General features: G+C 38.4%; 3 protein-coding genes across 5 annotated transcripts; 1 reads left to right on the plus strand and 2 right to left on the minus strand.

Annotated features, from left to right (window-relative positions):
• The first annotated feature begins 1,702 nt into the window (after positions 1-1,702).
• Positions 1,703-7,735, plus strand: slc25a15b (solute carrier family 25 member 15b). 2 transcript variants are annotated; one of them, XM_012922648.5, is made up of 7 exons: positions 1,703-2,306; positions 3,630-3,720; positions 4,060-4,318; positions 4,408-4,545; positions 4,687-4,862; positions 5,700-5,858; positions 5,986-7,735. In XM_012922648.5, exons 2-7 carry the CDS (start codon positions 3,666-3,668, stop codon positions 6,105-6,107), a joined length of 909 nt encoding a protein of 302 aa, XP_012778102.1. In that variant the 5' UTR covers positions 1,703-2,306; positions 3,630-3,665; the 3' UTR covers positions 6,108-7,735. The 2 variants fall into 2 exon arrangements, with proteins under 2 accessions (XP_012778102.1, XP_076745192.1); XM_076889077.1 differs by lacking the exon at positions 1,703-2,306 and adding an exon at positions 2,393-2,725.
• Positions 7,736-7,943: 208 nt separating this feature from the next.
• LOC101465314 (transmembrane 4 L6 family member 4) lies at positions 7,944-12,713 on the minus strand. 2 transcript variants are annotated; one of them, XM_004563899.3, is made up of 4 exons: positions 12,430-12,713; positions 11,999-12,064; positions 8,481-8,620; positions 7,944-8,396 (listed from the first exon to the last, which is right to left on the minus strand). In XM_004563899.3, exons 1-4 carry the CDS (start codon positions 12,604-12,606, stop codon positions 8,198-8,200), a joined length of 582 nt encoding a protein of 193 aa, XP_004563956.2. In that variant the 5' UTR covers positions 12,607-12,713; the 3' UTR covers positions 7,944-8,197. The 2 variants fall into 2 exon arrangements, with proteins under 2 accessions (XP_004563956.2, XP_004563957.2); XM_004563900.3 differs by lacking the exon at positions 11,999-12,064.
• Positions 12,714-16,006: 3,293 nt separating this feature from the next.
• On the minus strand, positions 16,007-18,433 carry LOC101464645 (transmembrane 4 L6 family member 5). Its single transcript, XM_014410439.4, has 5 exons — positions 18,154-18,433; positions 17,873-17,938; positions 16,879-17,018; positions 16,568-16,788; positions 16,007-16,463 (listed from the first exon to the last, which is right to left on the minus strand). Exons 1-4 carry the CDS (start codon positions 18,328-18,330, stop codon positions 16,596-16,598), a joined length of 576 nt encoding a protein of 191 aa, XP_014265925.1. The 5' UTR covers positions 18,331-18,433; the 3' UTR covers positions 16,007-16,463; positions 16,568-16,595.
• Between the last annotated feature and the right edge of the window lie 965 nt (positions 18,434-19,398).

The raw sequence follows: 19,398 nt of genomic DNA on the forward strand, positions 1-19,398 counted from the left end.
TTTTATCACAAATGTTTGTCACAAAGTGTTGCTGAGAGCTAAATATACATATTAGTCCATACTCGTCCTGTTTGTCCAGCTGTTTGAAAAAAAGAAAGAAAACAACGCCAGGCTGCAGCATATGACAAATGAGCTAATTCGTTAGTAATACTTCATCAGCATTAATCTGCTTATCAGACTTCAATGCTCATCAATTGAAGGTGTGCCGGCCCACTTCAACCCCTGAGCTATAGATGAGGTTTAAACAATACAATTCATTGCAAGCTTGTGTTTAATGGAGACTTTGTAATGTTATGCTTGGGGAAGGCTGAGTAACAAGCAAAAGTGCAAAAGTTAGCCTATTCATCGTGAAATAAAACAAATTCTCTCTTCTGGTTGCTTTTTTGGAAATCGAATTTCCCAGAGGAACCCACCCGAGGGATTAATAAAGTTCTATCTAATCTACTTTGATACACAGCTATCTTGGGTTATGTAACTTCATTTAAAGGATGCTGTGACCATTTGGGATCTGGTGTGCACAGTGAGAGGAGGTAACTTACCTACTTCATCTGCATGCTTGTTACTCATAGGCTGTTAAAGCCAGTGTTAAAGTAAATGATATCTTGTCTGAGGACTTTGTATTAACTCGATTTCAAGATCTGACTGCCAGTGGCTAAGGAAGGACACAAGGCTGCAAATGTGTTGTTTGATGAGAATGGAAAAACCACCACTTGTAGCAGAGTCCATGGAATAATAATCAGTCGTGCTGATTTTAAAGATTTTTTTCCCCACAAATATAAAATTCTGTGTATAAAAGTACACCATTCATTTCTTTATATTTTGCTAGGAAAATGGGGCAGCGTTACAATAGGTACAATAGTTACCAGCGACTTATTGACACATTGAAACACGTGGAAATGCAGTATGAGAGTTTGCACAATTCTATCAAGCTTGCAAGTCAATATTTGGTATGGCTGACTGACCGATAGTGACTGATTTTGTGTTATTGTATTTTTCTATCCAGGTATACTTTTCCTTCATTGGCATTGTGTTTGGAGTCATTATTAAGCTGGAGAATCAAGCTGTTGCTGGTGAGACATTTCCCAGATGGTAGTACTGTTGTACTCCTCTCATGACCTCCTTCATATTGAAATTTTAATTAATCACTCCATTGGACATGTTGTCACAGATTTTCAGTCTATCTATCTATCTATCTATCTATCTATCTATCTATCTATCTATCTATCTATCTATCTATCTATCTATCTATCTATCTATCTATCTATAAAATGCACACAACTTGAATGAAAGGAGAACAAATGATAAGTTTCAATGACAGTCTGCAAGTACCTAAAGAAACAAATTAAAATCAGTTCTTTCCTAAGTTGGCTGTTACACAACACTGGTTTATCCCTTATTGCTTTTGCTTGCTTGAAAACAAAACTTTGACAGACCTTGAGAAAGCCTGGTGAAGTGTTGCTCAAGAACCATTCCAAAAATACAAGAAACTCTGGCTCACTGGAAGAAAAATACGGAGAAATGATGGATGTTTTAATATTTTCGTATACAAAAATAATAATACAAAAATGATTTCATCATATACAGAAATAAAACCAAAAAACTATTTCTTTAATACTCAGCAACTCGATGGGGTGTTTAAGTTTATTTTGAAAAACACGAAAGCATGTGAACCGGAAGCTTTACCGGTTCTTCTTGTGCCATGCGGCTCCGTGTCAAAGATCCCGAGAAAACTAAGAGGACCACTAAGTGTCGCTGACGGCTTCTGCATCTTGACATCTATTTAACATTTACGACTATATAATAACCATGTAAATCTACAATGTCATTTTAAAAAAAGTCCAATTACATTACAGCATTTGCAAATTCTGCTTAGTAAGACTGCTAATTTTCTGAGCAGAGTCGTTGGGTGACGGCAAGTTTCGTCCCTGGAATTTAGAGCAGAGAGGGCGCTCTCAACTTTTCATTTTCTCCTCCAATGACGCAACCTCTGTACTCTCCTCATCACCTCCCAGGATCGTTGATGGGCAATGCATTGATCATAGTGCAGACAGTGAGGACAGGCGCTGCAAATGAGATAGCAATAAGATCAACGTTGAACGGCGGCCTGTTGGAGTAAATTAGCATGATGTTAGCTTTGGTTAGCAGCTCCCTGAATTAGCGTATGTCTGACACATAGACTCCCAAGTTAACCTCTCCTACAAAGTTTACCTCGAAGCTCTCCAGTAATGTTTGTATTCTGAAATTACCGTATTCCGTCTATCTGTTCAGTTCTCAGAGTGAACCCACGCTGTAAGAACATCAAAGCAGTAAGTTTCTTTTGATAATTTCAGCGTGTTGGATTTTATTGATGTTAACAACCTAAGTTATCTCTCATACCTGTTGGACTTTTGGCTCTACCCGTGGCATACAGCATACATGTGTCATTTTGTTTTAAAGAAGCGGGGAAAACAGATGTTTAATTTATGCCACAAAAATAACATTTACCAGCCTCTGCTGGTGACGTGTGAGCTGAGAAAGGCCAATGACAGTAACGTTGGAGCCATGTTTCATCAGCTGGGGAAGGGTCACCACCGTGTCCTTACAAGTGGGAATAGTTTAGTAGCAGAGAGGGCAGCTGTGAACCACCCATTTAGTTATAAATGCGCTCTGAGGTTTTAGATTGGCACGCATCAAGACCACACAAGGCTTAAAAGACAGGACTGAACTTGCTTTTGGTAAACCGCAGGTAAAGTCTGCTTTTCCTCTCCACAGGATCCACTTTTTTGCGCTTTTCTTAATTCAAACGTAATGGTTTTGTTGAACAAGCACACAACTCAAATGCACAAGGGATGGCAGTGCTTTAAGAGAGCTGCAACCCAAGCAGGACACTTTTGGTGCCAGTGAACCGTGGCAAACCAACCAAGCTAATCTAACCTTGACTTTTCTGGTCATTGATTCTAGTGGTCAACAATTTCCTTCGTGGATAATACTTCTAGGCATCAAATTATAGAAGGAAATTAAATAAAGTTAGTAGGACAAGGTTGAAATGATTTGGATGTGTTCCAAGGACATGCCAGCTGAAGGATGTTGAATATAGAGTAACCAAGCGGGAAGGAAAGAAGACCTTAGAGGAAACTCGTGGACGTAGTGAAGGAGGGATAAAGTACATGCACACAGCGTGGAGAAGAAGATCATTTGGAATTTAGAAAAGGAATGCCTATGTAGCACTGAAGTTTACAGTTGTGCAATTATGGGCTTTATTTTACTGCTTGATATCGTCTAACAGTCTACAGACAAACTGAATATTTCTTTCACTTTGCATTGTTTTATGTCCCAGGTGTAGATAAAACTTTCAGATGTAAGTTTTATTTTACACCCCAAAGTGCAAAATCGGATCATGTGTGCCCTATTTTTAACATGCAAGCTCATAGAAAGATCTACCAGCGTCTTCACATTTTATTTATTTTCACATTTTGAGCAGTTCTGGTTGAAATTGCAACTAATTTAGTGTAGTAGTAATGAACCCAGCTGCTCTTTCTCTCTGGGGGATCTAATCCACACATAATTACAGTGTGAGGGGAACAATGAACAATGAACTGATTATATTTTTTACTAAAACACACCATTTATAGGTTTCTGTTTTTTCCCAGGTAGCTGAGAGGAGGGGAGACCTTTTCTGAACTACCATGGCTCCACATCCAGTAGTCCAGGCCATCATTGATCTCTCTGCAGGAGCCACAGGTAAATGCAGTAGCCTGTCACTTAAAACTCTTTCTACAGTAGCCAACATAAACATGTGCACATGCACTCTTTAATGTCTATGAAGTAATCCTTTTGCTTTTTAGTGCTGACAAAACCTCACCACCTATGTCAGACTGAAGGATGTTTTGATGACTCCTATGTTTTTCTGGCTCATTTGTTTCAGTGTTTCTGTTTCTCGCCCGAGCCCGCTATGATACTAATCTCTTCACAGCACATATTGGTTGGCTTTTGTGAAAAGTTTGCCTTTCCTGTAGCAACTCTCTGTATGTGCCGGTTCACATCTGTTATTTACTGTTTTTGTACTTTCGTCCTCCCCAGGGGGAGCTGCGTGCGTCTTCAGCGGGCAGCCTCTAGACACAGTAAAGGTCAAAATGCAGACCTTTCCTAAGCTGTACCGCGGTTTCATCCACTGCTTCATGTCTACCTACAAACAAGTGGGCCTGCGTGGGCTCTACCAGGGCACTAGTCCGGCGCTGATGGCCAATATCGCTGAGAACGCTGTGCTCTTCATGAGTTACGGCTTCTGTCAGCAGGTCATCCGCTTCACAGCCGGCCTGCACAGCAAGGCTGTGCTGAGGTAGCTGTTCTTTATGTTAGCACAAAGCCTGCCCTGGGTTTGTGTGTGTCTGATCTCTAACCGCCTGCTGGTCTTTCTGTCTTTGTTAGTGACGTGCAGAAAGCCTGTGCTGGCTCAGTAGCGTCCATCTTCTCATCGCTAGTGCTCTGCCCCACTGAGCTTGTCAAGTGCCGACTACAAGCCATGCATGAAATGGCATCATCAGGCAAGATTGCCAGTAGCCAGAAGTAAGTAAATAGCCTAACAGTAGGGCGGGTGTTTCTCAAGCGCAGTTTGTTAATGAGCAGTTGTTTTTAAATATTCATCTACTAAAACGCTATTTTAGTGTCTCGTGTACTGAGCAACCGTTCCCTCTGCTCTGTCTGAAGCACTGTGTGGTCGGTGGTGAGATTCATCATAAGGAATGAGGGACCACTGGGCTTCTTCCAGGGTCTGACCACCACTATAGCCAGAGAGGTCCCCGGTTACTTCTGCTTCTTCGGTGCCTACGAACTCTGCCGCACAACTTTTGCAGACTACATGAAATGTGGCAAGGATGACATAGGTACTGCTGTAAATGTTTCCCTATGTTATTAAAAGGTGTTCTGGTCAAATGTGGATGTTAAATAAAGTGAAAAAAGAGTAGACACAAATGATATACTTTATTAACTTACATATGTTATTAAATGTTACTTCTTATAATATAATGTGCTTATATTTGACTTGTGAAGTGAAGAAAATTTTAATACAGTCCACATCTGTGAACGGGATTTCTGCCTATGTCACCTTCGATATATTGACGGAAGTGATGAAGCTAACTACTACCCTACTTTCAATGTCATCAAACTACAAATATGTCTCTGTTAGGATATTTCTGTCAGTACATTTCCATTAGTACACCATGTAAACTGCATACTTGCTTGGTGCATGCATGTTAAAGGTGTTGCAAGTCAAACAGAGTAGGCTGCATGCATTTGACTGTGGCTGCTGGAATAACCTTTTCTTCTTCAGCTTTCTATTGTACATTTGCTGGCATGCTTGGAAAAACGGTCCTGTTACATGACTCGGTTTCGATTGCTTCACATTTGAATCTGTAATATTTTCATATACAGAGGAGTTAATGGTTGACTTAATGACTGCAACCTACCTAGGTCATGTGGCGGTATATTAAGCCCAAATCATCACCCCTCCTCCACCGTGCTTGACAGTTGTTATGACGTTGGTCGACTTTGGTCTCCTCAGGTTATTGGTCCAGACGTAGTTCATTCAGATGCATTTTTGATAACCTATGATCTTTTTAGATTGAGCACGTTTTCTCCTGGCAGCCCTTCAAAGCAAGCATTCTGTTTTTTTTATTGTACTGTCAGGAACTTTAATATTTAACATGCTGTGTATTTTGGAGGTGTGGCTCCCATTGTGTTCAGCGGCGGTTTTGGAGGGGCGTGTCTGTGGTTGGTGGTCTACCCTATGGATTGCGTCAAATCTCGTATTCAAGTCATGTCTATGACGGGAAAACAGGCGGGCTTTTTCAAGACCTTCATGACCATCACTCGCACTGAAGGTAAGCACATGAAGGGTTTTATAGTATTTTCCATAACATGTTTAGAAAAGCAGTCTTGGTGTAAAAGACTAAAGCTTTCAGCAGTTTCAGTTTTCACACTGTAAGCTCAGCTGTTTCTTGTGTTTAGGTGTGAGGGCGCTCTACTCTGGTCTTACCCCCACCATGATCCGCACCTTCCCTGCTAATGGAGCTCTGTTTCTGGGTTACGAGGCCAGCCGGAAGCTCATGATGAGGCAGTTTGACAGCTAAAACGGTCCACATCCTTAACACAAATGAAGAAACGGCGAAATATTATAGCCATATGACCTTATACATGGGCTCTGAAAACTGCCACACTCCATCTCCTGTGAGACTGAAGCAACTCGCTTTTGACGCAGCGTTTGCATCACAGTATTACTCTGGTTCTTACATAGAAGAATTTTTAGTTTTAGTTTTTTAATGCTTCGGCCACTTTGTTAGGTACACCTGTTCTGCTGCTCATTAACCAGCCAATCGGATGATCTGATGTCGTCGTGTTGGCGTTGTTCCCAGATCATCATGAAAATGTTGTTCCAGGTTCAACATTGCAAGTGACCAATCACATTGTTGTGACGTTATTGTTTTGCGCGCCAAGCCATTTGTGCATTCATGAAATTCCAATGTTGCAAGGACTATCAGTTCTGCTTACCGTTTATTAAAGGGTCAGGGTCAGGGTCCGTTGATCGGAGGACAGAGGCGGTTTCTCGCAGTTTAAGTAGTTTTTTGTTTTACGGCGTTTTTTTTTCCCGAAGTCGCAAAAGTCACAGCTGTCACAACATTCTGATTGGTCACTTGCAATGTTGATCCTGGAACAACATTTAGTACGATGATCTGGGAACAACACAAACACGACGATATCAGATCGTGCCCAGCGAATCACATTCATTGTTCAAACTGCGCATCAGAAGACGCATGATTTTGGTAAGTGTGAACACGGTGGGGTTGTTGGAGTATTTCAGAAACTGCTGGTCTGCTGGGATTTTACTAGCAGGAACTAGCAAGGTGTACCTAATAAAATGTCTAAGTATAGCACAGTATTGAGCAAACAACCTCTTTACAAGGAACTGCCAGTTTTCTCTTCCGTTTATTATTTTACCTCTACCTCAACAAGGTCATCGTCACATGTAACGATTCTTTCACATGGGATCGGTTACCCAGTTAAACAGGAGAGTTGTTGTGAAAGCCCCCTGTGGTCATACAAGCAACGCTCGGGGCTCTTATCCACTCCACATGCACTACTTGAAGGCACAAATACATTCCTGTCTCTTCAAGTTGTGCAGAGACATGAATAAACAGCTCCTTTAGGTTTTGAGTTTATATTTAGGGCAAAACTTAATATGACTGTGTTAAAGATAGTAAAGTGGCATATGCCATTTCATTAAATTTTACTAACTATTTTTAAATTTTATTAACTCATTATAGAATCATCGGCATCTATGTGGACACCTTAATTTGGGATCTCACCTGGGTTTGTCTGTATGGGTAGTTCTGCTCATAAATTCTGCTGCTTTCAAAAGGAACATCGATATGTTTTAAATCATAGGCTGATTTTTCTTTGTCATGGTTGCCATACCGTACTCCACTCCGTGCTGTGATTCTTCAGTATGTTGAGAACCAGCATTAATCTTTTTTTCCTTGTGTAACCTTTGCCTGCTTATGTGCCATTTCCCATGTTTTTCCCCTTTCAATGCTGAGTTTGCAGTTCAGAATTCTCAATCCTGTTCTCTTCAGTTTTATTCAGAAGTGTAGATATTTTATCCTGGAAATGCTAACAAAAGATGGAGAACTGTTTGTACATCAAACCTGATATTTATTGTACTAATGCAGCTTACATTAAAAGTAAGATTTGTTTTATTTTCCTTTGACTGTAATTACTGTATTACTTTGACTGTAAAGCACAATTATTCAAACGTCACAACAAAATGCAGTATGATAACTGTAGCTGCAGCGTTTTAAAACCAGATTATCTAAAACTGGCCATCTAATTGGTGTAAATCATTTCTACTGTTAAAATTATTGTTGTGCATTTTAATATTTAAGTTTTCTGTTAATATATGAAGCATTAAATACATAAAAAGTTATTTTATTAAACGGTGCAACTTCAAAGAGAATGTTTTATGCAGACATGAAGTTTATCGTCATTCATCCAGCAGGGGGCGCCCATCAACTGTCCGAAACTCTCAGATTATGTGAGTTAATGAATACATAAAAAAATAACCACATAATAATCCAGAGAGAAGAGGTGAAGTCTGAATTGTCTCTACATAAATCTGAGAAGTAAATCATTTTTACCTTTTTTATTTTTTTAATTTATAATTTTTTTAGGCGATCTGAGCTTCCTTATTGCAGGTTCCACACAGACAGCCGAAGAGCCCGTTGATCATCTGTGTGGCACAGAGGATCACCTGCAGGCAGCTTGTGGCCAGCAGAGTGCCGAACAGTCCAAGGTTGAACTCCACAATGTTCTTAGGCTCTGTGCATAAGCTCCATAATGTCTTGTCCATCAGGTAGTGGCTGTCACTGTGCAAGAGAGGAGAATTATAAATGACTAAAAGTTGAGAAACGTATGAAATGTGTCACGAGGAAGTCACTCCTGTGCTTTACTCTGTGAGTTCTTTAAAAGGCGTTGTCCAGACCAGTCCGGTTTTGCAGAGAGGCCCATTCTGCAAACTAAGTACTGCAACAATTATACTGTACAGGCCTCCAGCAACACCCACTCCAGCAAATGCAATTGATAAGAACATCTGCAGAGAGAGTAAATGATAAAGGTCAAATGCAATCATGATACAGTTTAAAGACACATTTTTTTCCCATCCTGTTGATAAATAAAATGGGTAGTTGTAGGTGCTCACTAAGCATCTGGTGACATTTTTCTTTCAGTGTTTGCTTTTCCCATAAACTGTAGATTCATCAAGATTAACTACAAGCCAAACTAAACATACTAAAACAGGTCTGTTACTCCCTCCACAGAGTTTGTTTTGCTAGTGTTTATTTCACTCTGTATGTAAGCATGATACCTTAAAAGGTTCGAAATGAATTCTGATAAAACCTAGCGTCAGGTCATGTTAGCAATCCATTAAAATTTGGCTTTAAGGTCTTCAAGGTCGAATTGATGTTTTATTGGCGGAAAATTGGGGGAAAGCTTTATAATTTAGAAACCACAATTCTTACAATTGTGCTGTGTATTGTCAGCATATAGAAAATACAGTATAAAGATTTAAAATATTTCATGTTTGACCTCTGACCTCTCCTTCAGGTCACAGGTCACAGTGATAGTAATCATATAAATACATAACAAGTTGAATACATGTCCATGTTCGTGAACGGAACAAAACTAGTGATCAAAAACGTTTTCAATTAATATTTATTGCTAAAAATTTTAATGAAATGAATGCTACACTTGTAATCTATCCAGATTAAAAACAATATAGTCAAAATTACCTAAAAAAAAAAGAGCTTGTAACAAGGCAGATGACAAATGCTTGCACTTTTCACTTGTTTTTAATGTGCAAAGAAAACAAAATGAATATATAGAAAATACAATACTGTTTCCCTTAAATGTAAATATTACCCAGAGAGCAAGCTAACTCAGGTGCTACTGGTTGGTGCTGTGTTAGGTCACCTTTTTAATTTCTGTAGCAGACTCACATTTCACAGTGTAATCGTAGCTTAACTTTAGAAACAACGGTTCATTAACAGGACTACTTTAAGTTTTGATTTTATTCAAATCTATTAATAAAATCTGTTACTTTATTATAATATTAAAATCTCTCAACTAGTCGCAGAAGATGGCCACTCCTCCCTGAGCCTGGCTCTGCCAGAGGTTTCTTCCTGTTAAAAGGGAGTTTTTCCCTGTTGGGTTTTTCTGTGTGTGTGTTGTTGTAGGGTCTGTCTTACAATATAAAACGCCTTGAGGCGACTGTTGTTGTGATTTGGTGCTATATAAATAAAACTGAATTGAATTACATGGATCAGTCCATTCAGTGTCAACACAGTAAGATCATCTAAAAAGTAGCTCAGCTGAAACTGGACTTGTTCAAATATTAGAAAACTGGTCAGCCTCAGGATATTATGATATAACAATTTTGTCTAAATTCTCCACACGCGATGTGCGTCAAATATCACATCTCTATAAGTGTTTTAAATGTACAATCACTGTCATATTTACATTTTCTGAGAGCTTAAATGTCTATGACTTTACTCTGAAAATATATTTAAAGAGTGTGTTTATTAACACAAAGTATTATCAAAGAAAAGGCATTATGTATTTTGAAATATGATGTACTTTCTATCAATATCTTTTATAATAAAAATAAATTTGGTCCAGTGTTCTGATTTTTCCTTTTTGTCTATTTACTCCATTTAACAATCCATTGAAATAATTGTAATATTGTTTTATTTCATTTAGTTAATTTTGAAAAACAAACAAAAAAACACAGGTAACATATCCTGTACCAAACCAGTGAGAACTTGCAGTTTTAATTTGTTTGCACAGTCTTAGCAATGGCAAAAATAAAGAACATTTTTACTTTCATGAAGTGAAATTGTATCTTTTCACTTCAGCTATTTTCCATTTAAACAGGTTGTATATGGACAATTACTACTGGGTTTGGTACCAAAAGTGTACATATAATAATCTTTAAATGAAATAAACATATTATCTGCATATGCATAAGGGAGGCTGCAGGGAATTCAGAGACACAACTTGTTAAGATTTTCAGCATTACAAATATAAAATGATAAAATATAATTTATAATAAGAAAAAAACAACATTGGGTGTAGATTATTATAAGTAAGGCAAAGCAACAGAAATGAAAAATGTCAACTTATTTAAGACTTTTCTAACTTTCATGGGTAACGGAACTTGAACAGAGATGATTCGGGTCATGGCTTTTTTAGAATACTTGTAATAAAATCATCAGTGATCATTGTAAAAAAAATAGGTAATTTTGGATTCATATAATTGTATTATGCGGTAGAGGGGGGTGAATAATGTAAGAGAAGCTTTAAGACATATGTATTGAGAAGGGCTGCAGCTATCAGTTATTTTAGCAATTGAATATTTTATCTATAATTCCATCAATTTTGTAATTGGATAAGAAATACTTTTGTCTTATTAATGAGCAATAATAAATATTCAAAAGAGAAAACAGAGGCATCTTAAAATGAACTGCTCATTTTAGAAATTGCAACATTTTTAATAATTTAAATAAATACAATTTCACAAAATTAAACATTCCCATAGTATTCACATGTAATTTTTTAAAGAAATTTGTAAAGAAAAACATTTCTTAATGCAAAAATAAATAAATGATTTAAAGTAAAGTATAGTAAAGTAAAATAAGGTATACTTACAATTTAAACTAGGCCATAAAGTAAAATGACCTATAATGTGTCTTCTTGAAAGGCTTTCTTACATTAATAGTTGGCAAAAAAAGGTCTGACAGTGTTGTATCGCCTGATGAAGTAGATTTTGTGTGTGTATGTTCATGTGTATTTATTTTTGTGCCTTTCCTTTTTTTTAAATCTGAATGTTTAAGTGAATGAGTGAGTTTGTGTCTGTACGCCTTTAAAGGAGCGTGTGGTGGTTGTTCTGAACAAAAGTGAGCATGTCAGCATTGTGAAGTTTGCCCTGTGGTTTAAAACAAGATGTTATGATGGTGTAGATGTTAATAATTAATGTTAATAATAATTAAATATCCAACCTAACAGCCCTACATCAGTGCCACAAAGTTGTATTGACCCAGTAGAGGTTTTATGGCGATTAAAAAAAAAAAGCGCTCCTGTTTTGGATGCTAGAAACATGTTTTTATGATCGAGTTATTCAAATTGCTCATTACAAATGAGTTGGTGCAGCCGTAGCATCGACTCATTTTTATACAAAATACATTATTTTAGTCACAATGACTCAAACAGTACCAAATCCCAGGAATGATCCTCATAAGTTGCAGTAAGACTGGGAGTCCAAACACTTTTTCTGACATTTACAGGATTCAAATCTCCTTTCAGTCGAGATGTGTGTGTATATGCATATTGATGCTTTACATTTAATGTGTTAATCATTAAACTTAATCAAGCCTGTCTAACCTGAAGCATCTTACTGTGCTCATGTCTGACTCACCCCACAGCGATTTCCATAGCAACCCTTTTTACCAGTTAAATGAATGTACAGTGCTGGTAGCAACACCTGTAGAAGGACAAAGGAGGTGATAGGACATAATATTCAGTCTGTCGTTAGTGGAATAAAAGACTCTGTAAACATGTAAACATGAGCCTTCATTCATGTTTTAAGAAACAGTTCGCACCAGTGAATTCTGACTTTTGCACCCTGCTCACACCCAGTTTAGATGATTCTCATGCGAGTGTCAAACACACTGAAACAAATCTTTAAACACTAAACTAATTCTCAGAAAACACATGGATTCAATTTAGATATGCACACAGTTTTAGACTGTATATGTAAGTGTGTATTTTTTTCTGAGACTCCAAATTTTCATAAAAGAAATCAGCTCTATCCTTTAGTAAAACACTGAAAAACAGAGGACCACTCACCAGTACGCCCCCTCCAATGAGTCCCCCCATGTATTTCACCTCCTCGGTAATATGTCCGTCTTTGTCATAGGTGACGTTCCCATCAGGGAAGAACAGCACGATGTTACAGATGATAGATATGACTACTAGTGGGTACAGAGTAATAGCAATGCAGCGGGAACATTTTCCAGTGCACATGTCTGCAGATGGAGAAAGTTACTAACTTGGTAGCAAAGTTTGAGCTCGGATGCTAATCGCCCTTTATAGAAAGAGGCTCCACTCCAATGTGACTGGGGATTCATACTGGGAAGATAAATTCATAAGTGGGAGGGAGGTTAGGGTGTGGGGGGTGTGGTGACAGGGCAATAGCAAAGGAAAAAAGGGTCTGGGACAGGCTGCGGAAGTGTGTCTGACTCATGCTTGCTCTATTCGACAGTTGGAGTTGGCATGATAAGATAACCCCAAATTTCTGTTAATTTCTGTTGGTCACCTTAGTGACACATGGTGGTACTAATGATGCCACAACTAACGAGACTCCAAGACTGTTTTAGGATTAAATACAACTGTGTTTCTTGTATGTTGTTGGAATGTAAAACAGCCAAGATTATTAGTGTCAGAGAGAAATTTAAAACCAGTGTAAGACATCCTGGGGATATGCTGTATTGTATGATCAAAGCACAGCTGGACTTTGCTTTGCTGCTGCTATAGCAACACACAAAGTGGAAGAAAGATCAATATGTCACTGGCACGGTCACTTTGTGCTTGGTTAAACACTCATCAAACATTCTGGCGAGCTGAAATTTAAAATGAAAGAGAATAAGCAGAGCGCCTCCTGCCCAAAAAGAATCCTCCAAACAACACATAGAGTGAATCAGGCTTCTTAACCCTTGTAAAAGTTGTAATTATAAGCCCAGGAGTACCTCCCTCACCTGAAGAACAGTAATGTTTGTGTGTCCTAGATTGTATTTTGACTGATTATTCTTTTTAAAAGCAGAAGAGAAGCATCAGAAATACATAAAATCATATTAATGCACAATATATTGGTATGTGAAGTGATGAAGTCCCCATCTGCAAACAGGATTTCTCCCTGTGTTACTTTTGATAACTTATCATAAAAAAACTAATGAAGACAACGACTACACTGCTTTACAATGTCATCAAACTATAGATGTGTCTCGGTTTGGATGTTTCTGTCAGTAAATTTCAATTAGTACACCAGGTACACTGCATACCTGCTAAGAAAACTAAGCATTCCCTAGTTTTTTACAGGAATCTGAAAAACTGTTATTTTCCAAATGACTTTATCAGTCTCTCACAATATTATTGTAAAGAGGAGCCACTCTTCTTTAGCTTATTGATGTGTACTGGCATTTATTTATGCACAACTCTTTTTTAAGGCTAATAACTTTTCCAACACCTCAATTCTTTTTCTTTTTTGCTGGCATGCTTGGAATAATAGCCCTGTTGCATGACTCTGTTTCAGCCGGCAGACAGATGGCCTCACGTTTGACTCTAGAATACTTTGGTATACAGAGGACGACCGTGGCTCAGGGGGTTGGGAAGCGCATCTGTAACCGGAAGGTTGCCGGTTCGATCCCTGGGCTCACTGTCCTGGTCATTGTGTCCTTGGGCAAGACACTTTATCCTACCGCCTACTGATAGGGGCCGATGGCGTTCCCTGAACCTCGCAACCGTAGCTTGCCTCCACCAGTGAGTGAATGAATAGTGGCATTGTAAAGCGCTTTGGGTGCCTTGAAAAGTGCTATATAAATCCAATCCATTATTAGTTAATGGCCGACTTGATGATCGCAAGGTGCCAAAGTCCATGTGGCAGCAAAAAAAAAATCATCACCCCTCCTCCACTGTTAGTGACAGTTGGCAGAGGTATTTGTGTGGATACGTTGTGTTTGTCATCCATCCATTTTCTGTCACTTATATGGGTTTTGGTCTCTGGGGCAGCAGTTTCAGCAGAGAAGTCCAGGCGTCCCTCACCACAGCCACCTCCTCTCAACCAGGGGACACAGATCAGTACAGCATTCTCCTCACTGTAAACGCCGCCCCGATCCATCTGTCATTCTTGTGTTCACTTGTGAACAACACCCTGGGATTCCTAACTCCTCCACTTGGGCCAGTAGCTGGTCCCTGACCCAGAGTGGGCACTCCACTCTCTTCTGGCTGAGAACCACGGTCTCGGACTTGGAGGTGCTAATTTTTCTCTAATTCAATTTTCTCTTTGATCATAGGTGAGGGGCCAGGTAATCTCCCATGGGAAACCCTAATAGGGGGAAACTGCCCTGAACAACATCGCTCCTGGGATCACTGGGGGGCACAAACCTCTCCTTGATAAGGTGGCGATTCATGGAGGGGAGTTGTGTTTGATTTTCATCCAATGTGGGGCTGTGCATTATGGTTAAACATGTCCACATTACAATTATAAACCACACTGTACATTCTTTATAGAGAAAATAGACTTTCTCTTTCTTTTGTCCTTTCTCCCTCTTCTCAACCCCAGACAGTCACAGCAGATGGCCGCCCTTCCCTGAACCTGGTTCTGGTGGGAGTTTCTTCCAAAATTTGAATCTGTTCATCTGGATGTAGCGTGTTCAGTGGGAGAAACGTTTCGTCACTCATCCAAGTGACTTCTTCAGTCTCAGCTGACTGCAGGTTTCCCCAATCTTATAAACAGTACATTTGTACAATGACTGAAACTAGCTAACTAAAAGAACAATGGGCTGTGAGATCAGTTCCTTGATCATTAATGTGTAGTTTGTCATGGTTGTTGATTAGTGGTCATGACAACCATTAGGGGACTGTTGTTATGATTTGGGGCTATATAAATAAAATTGAATTGAAATGAATGCAATTCAAATGTTAGTCTACTTACCCTCCTCGAGAGGAGAATTCTTATGAAAGCGCCCTCTGGTGGTGTTTGAAAATCATAACAATCCACTTCACATGCGCCACTTGTAGGTCATTGCTTAACCTCCTATGACCTGGCGTCCACATATGTGGACATCACATTTTGGGTTATTTAGATCAAAATACTCGATTTTGCTCTACAAGGACCTGATATCCACTTACGAGGACATTATGCTGCTACTGTTCTATCGAAATTTTAAACGAATATCCTCATTTTTCTTAGGAACAAAAAATAGGTAAAAAATAAATAAATAAAATAAAAATCTGGCAATTCTTTGTTTTTACATTCATCAGGTCCCAATCAGTCCAAATATCAAAGAGAAATTAAAAATGCATGTCGTGGAAGAGTTCGGGTCTTAGGAGGTTAAAGACTATGTAAAAATAGTAAAGTGGCATATGCTATTTAATTTTAACTTACATAAAACCTGGTGTAGCAACTAAATTAATATTTTCATTATGGAATCATTGGCAGCTATGTGTCCACTCTCTGCTGTGATTCTCCAGTCCCCAACATTAATCTTTTTCAATTCTTGTGTAACCTTTTTATTTATTTATTCATGTACGTCAGTGAAACCAAAACTGCCTGATTATGTGTCATTTTATCTAGGACTGGCTAACAATTTGAGATAACACTGAAATATTTGTATATCAAGGCTGGTATTTATTATAATAGTAAAAAGACATTTGTCATGTATTTTATTTTGCTCTGAAGGTTATTACATTAATTATAGTAAGATATTAGTAATATAGTACACTACTAATGTAATATTAGTAATAGCCACTAAAACCTATCAATGGTGTAAAACACAATTATTCAAAAGATATACTTTTTAGATTTTTTTAAAAAAAAACATAGTAAAACTTTAGCTGCAATGTTTCAAGCCAGATTATATAAAACTGGCCATCTAATTAGCATAACTCATTTCTAATGTCGTGGATTTATTATTACTAAAAAAAGATTGCACAACAGTAAATTAAAATTTTCTGCAATATGTGAAGCATGAAATACAAAAAAGTTCTTCTTTTTTTTTAAATAGTAAAAAATCAAAGAGAATGTTTTATGCAGATGTAGACAAGAGGTTTATCCTCATTCATCCAGCAGGGGGCGCCCATCAATTGTCAGGAACTCTCAGTGTCTGTAGATTAAGGAATGAATAAATAATAAGTATACAGATAAGAGAAGTTAAGTCTCTCTATATAAATCTGAGAAGCAAATCATTTGAGATGTAATTATTTTCACCTATTATTCTTTTAAGGCGAACTCAGTTTCAAAGCACTTCTTTGTTGCAGGTTCCACACAGACAGCCGAAGAGCCCGTTGATCATCTGTATGGCACAGAGGATCACCTGCAGGCAGCTTGTGGCCAGCAGAGTGCCGAACAGTCCAAGGTTAAACTGCACAATGTTCTTGGGCTCTGTGCATAAGCTCCACAATTTATCGTTCTTCAGGTAGTTGTTGTCACTGTGCAAGACAGGAGATTTATAAATGACTAAGAATTAAGAAACATATCAATCGTGTCCTGAGGAAGTCACTCCTGTGCTTTTTTTTTACCCTGTGAGTTCTTTAAAAGGCGTTGTCCAGATCAGTACAGTTTTGCAGAGAGGCCCATTCTGCAAACCAAGTGCTGCAACAATTAAACTGTACAGGCCTCCAGCAACACCCACTGCAGCAAATGCAATTGATAAGAACATCTGCAGAGAGAGTAAATGATAAAGGTCAAATGCAATCATGATACAGTTTAAAGACACAACTCCCCCCCTGTTGATAAATGAAACATTTAGGGAGGGACAAGCACTCTGTTTAGTTTTCCCATAGACTACAGATCTCCTTAAAATTAAGTACAGGCTAAACCAAACATAACAAAAACAGGTTTGCTGGTACTGTGTTAAGTCACTTTTTCTATTTCTGTTGCAGGCTTAATTTTTACAATGTAATCATAGCTTAACTCTATCAACAAAAAGGCCTTCGCTGGATTGCTGTACGTTTGAAGTTTTGTTTTTTATTAAAATGCATTTCTGTACCACTAAGTCCAAAAACATTTCAGTGAGCCTTTTCCTGTGTCTTCAACCTTTAAACATTCTCTCGAGATCAAGAAAGGAGACTCTGCAAACAACATGATGTCTAATTAAATTAGGATGACATCTAAGTAAATTAGGAACCTAAAAAGACATGCTGTTGTGGCTTGCAAATTGCAGCGAATTTGGCTTCTTTTTTTTTGGCTTCACTTGAATTTAGCCTCAGTACAAAAGTGGAGAAAATAAAGATTGAACTATACAAGGAATTTTTATAAAATAATCATCACTTTGGGCCAGTTTGTATGACACACATTGGAGTGACCTTGTGGCATATACTTTAACATTTCAGGTCAATAGCTATTTGTATTTCCACTGATCTTACTGATGTTATTTTTAACTATTTACTGACAATTTGCAGAGTTCAAATCTCCTTTCAGTGAAGATTGCATATGATGCATTAATCATTAAACTTAATCAAGCCTCCCTAATCGACCACTTGCAACATCTTATTGTACTCATGTCTGACTCACCCCACAGCGATTTCCACAGCAACCCTGTTTACCAGTTAAATGAATGTACAATGCTGGTAGCAACACCTGTAGAAGGACAAAGGAGGTGATAGGACATAATATTCAGTCGGATATTAGTGGAATATTTAAAAGACTCTGTAAACATGCAAACATGAGCCTTCATTCGTGTTTTGAGAAGCAGTGCGCACCAAGTGCATTCTGACTTTTCAACCTTGCAAATATACAGAATAAAAATGTTTAATTTCTGCAACAGACTGAAAAATAAAAAAAAGACCACTCACCATTACACCCCCTCCAATGAGTCCCCCCATGTATTTCACCTCCTCGGTAATATGTCCGTCTTTGGCATAAGTGACGTCCCCATCAGGGAAGAACAGCACGATGTTACAGATGATAGATATGACTACTAGTGGGTACAGAGCAACAGCAATAAAACGGGAACATTTTCCAGTGCACATGTCTGCAGATGGAGAAAGTTACTAACTTGGTAGCAAAGTTTGAGCTCAGATGATTCTTGCTTGTCGAAAGAGGCTCCACTTAAATGTGACTGGGGGAAAAAAAGCAGCCAGTGGGAGGGAGGTTAGGATGTGGGAGGTGTAGTGAAAACCAGTGACAGAAAAGATATGGGATAGGCTGCGGAAGGATGTGTGACTCACCCTGTGGAATTATAGAGACACAAGCCTTGTGTTGTTCACTCGCTGGCATGATTAGATAACGACGTTGTTTGGTCAACTTTATAACTACACACTGGTCCCCTTATTGACACATGTTGGTGCCGAGCATGTCACTGCTGAGAAATAAGCTGCATGATCAGAGTTCCAAAATGCTTATTGGGATTAAATACAAGCAAGTTTCTTGTACATTGCTTGAATGCACAACTAGATTAGTGTGAGACACATGTTTATATGTCAGAACCCAGCTCAGAGTATGCGACAAGAAATATGGAGCCCACACATAGACTTAGGCTAACGATACCAAAAATGGCTTATCCTCCCAGGACCTGGTGTGTGCACATCACATTTTGGGTTATTTAGACCAAAATACTCAATTTTGCTCTACATGGCCTGAGATCCACTTATGAGGACGTTATACTGCTACTATTCTATTGAAATTTTAAATGAATATCCTCATATGTGGCTCTCATTTTTCTTAGAAACAAAAATCAGGTAAAAAAAAAAAAAAGAGTGAGAATGTGCCAAAAAAATAAATAAATAAATAAATGTCAGTCAATGAGCATCCATAAAGAAGAGAGAAGCAGAAAAAGGGATATTCTGGCAGGGCTTTTTACAGTGTACCTGAGTCTGAACTGCTCAGGTGTTCTGCTTCTAAGTTTGGGACAGCTCTAACCACCAGTTACATGAAAAAGATAGACGCAGGGCAAATGGGGCTCGTCTGCAGAGTAATCTTGACCTTGTAAGATTTTTGAAGTAAGTTACGTAAACGCTTGTTTGTATCACTTCGTAAGGTTTCACTTAGTGCTCTGCATCTTCCACTTGCATAGAAAAATTTGGCTAGTTGTCTCTTTG

The sequence above is a fragment of the Maylandia zebra genome, linkage group LG10 (assembly GCF_041146795.1).
Source record: "Maylandia zebra isolate NMK-2024a linkage group LG10, Mzebra_GT3a, whole genome shotgun sequence".
Lineage (NCBI taxonomy): Eukaryota > Metazoa > Chordata > Actinopteri > Cichliformes > Cichlidae > Maylandia > Maylandia zebra.

Excerpts from the sequence above, each read along its gene's own strand:
- slc25a15b (XM_012922648.5), top strand. The coding sequence starts at position 3,666 with ATGGCTCCACATCCAGTAGTCCAGGCCATCATTGATCTCTCTGCAGGA. Across the intron at positions 4,319-4,407 it reads CACAGCAAGGCTGTGCTGAG|TGACGTGCAGAAAGCCTGTG; the intron begins GTAGCTGTTCTT and ends TGTCTTTGTTAG. Across the intron at positions 4,546-4,686 it reads AAGATTGCCAGTAGCCAGAA|CACTGTGTGGTCGGTGGTGA; the intron begins GTAAGTAAATAG and ends CTCTGTCTGAAG.
- LOC101465314 (XM_004563899.3), bottom strand. The coding sequence starts at position 12,606 with ATGTGCACTGGAAAATGTTCCCGCTGCATTGCTATTACTCTGTACCCA. Across the intron at positions 12,065-12,429 it reads TCATTGGAGGGGGCGTACTG|GTGTTGCTACCAGCACTGTA; the intron begins GTGAGTGGTCCT and ends GTCCTTCTACAG. Across the intron at positions 8,621-11,998 it reads GCTATGGAAATCGCTGTGGG|ATGTTCTTATCAATTGCATT; the intron begins GTGAGTCAGACA and ends CTCTCTCTGCAG.
- LOC101464645 (XM_014410439.4), bottom strand. The coding sequence starts at position 18,330 with ATGTGCACTGGAAAATGTTCCCGTTTTATTGCTGTTGCTCTGTACCCA. Across the intron at positions 17,939-18,153 it reads TCATTGGAGGGGGTGTAATG|GTGTTGCTACCAGCATTGTA; the intron begins GTGAGTGGTCTT and ends GTCCTTCTACAG. Across the intron at positions 16,789-16,878 it reads CCTTTTAAAGAACTCACAGG|TGACAACAACTACCTGAAGA; the intron begins GTAAAAAAAAAG and ends TGTCTTGCACAG.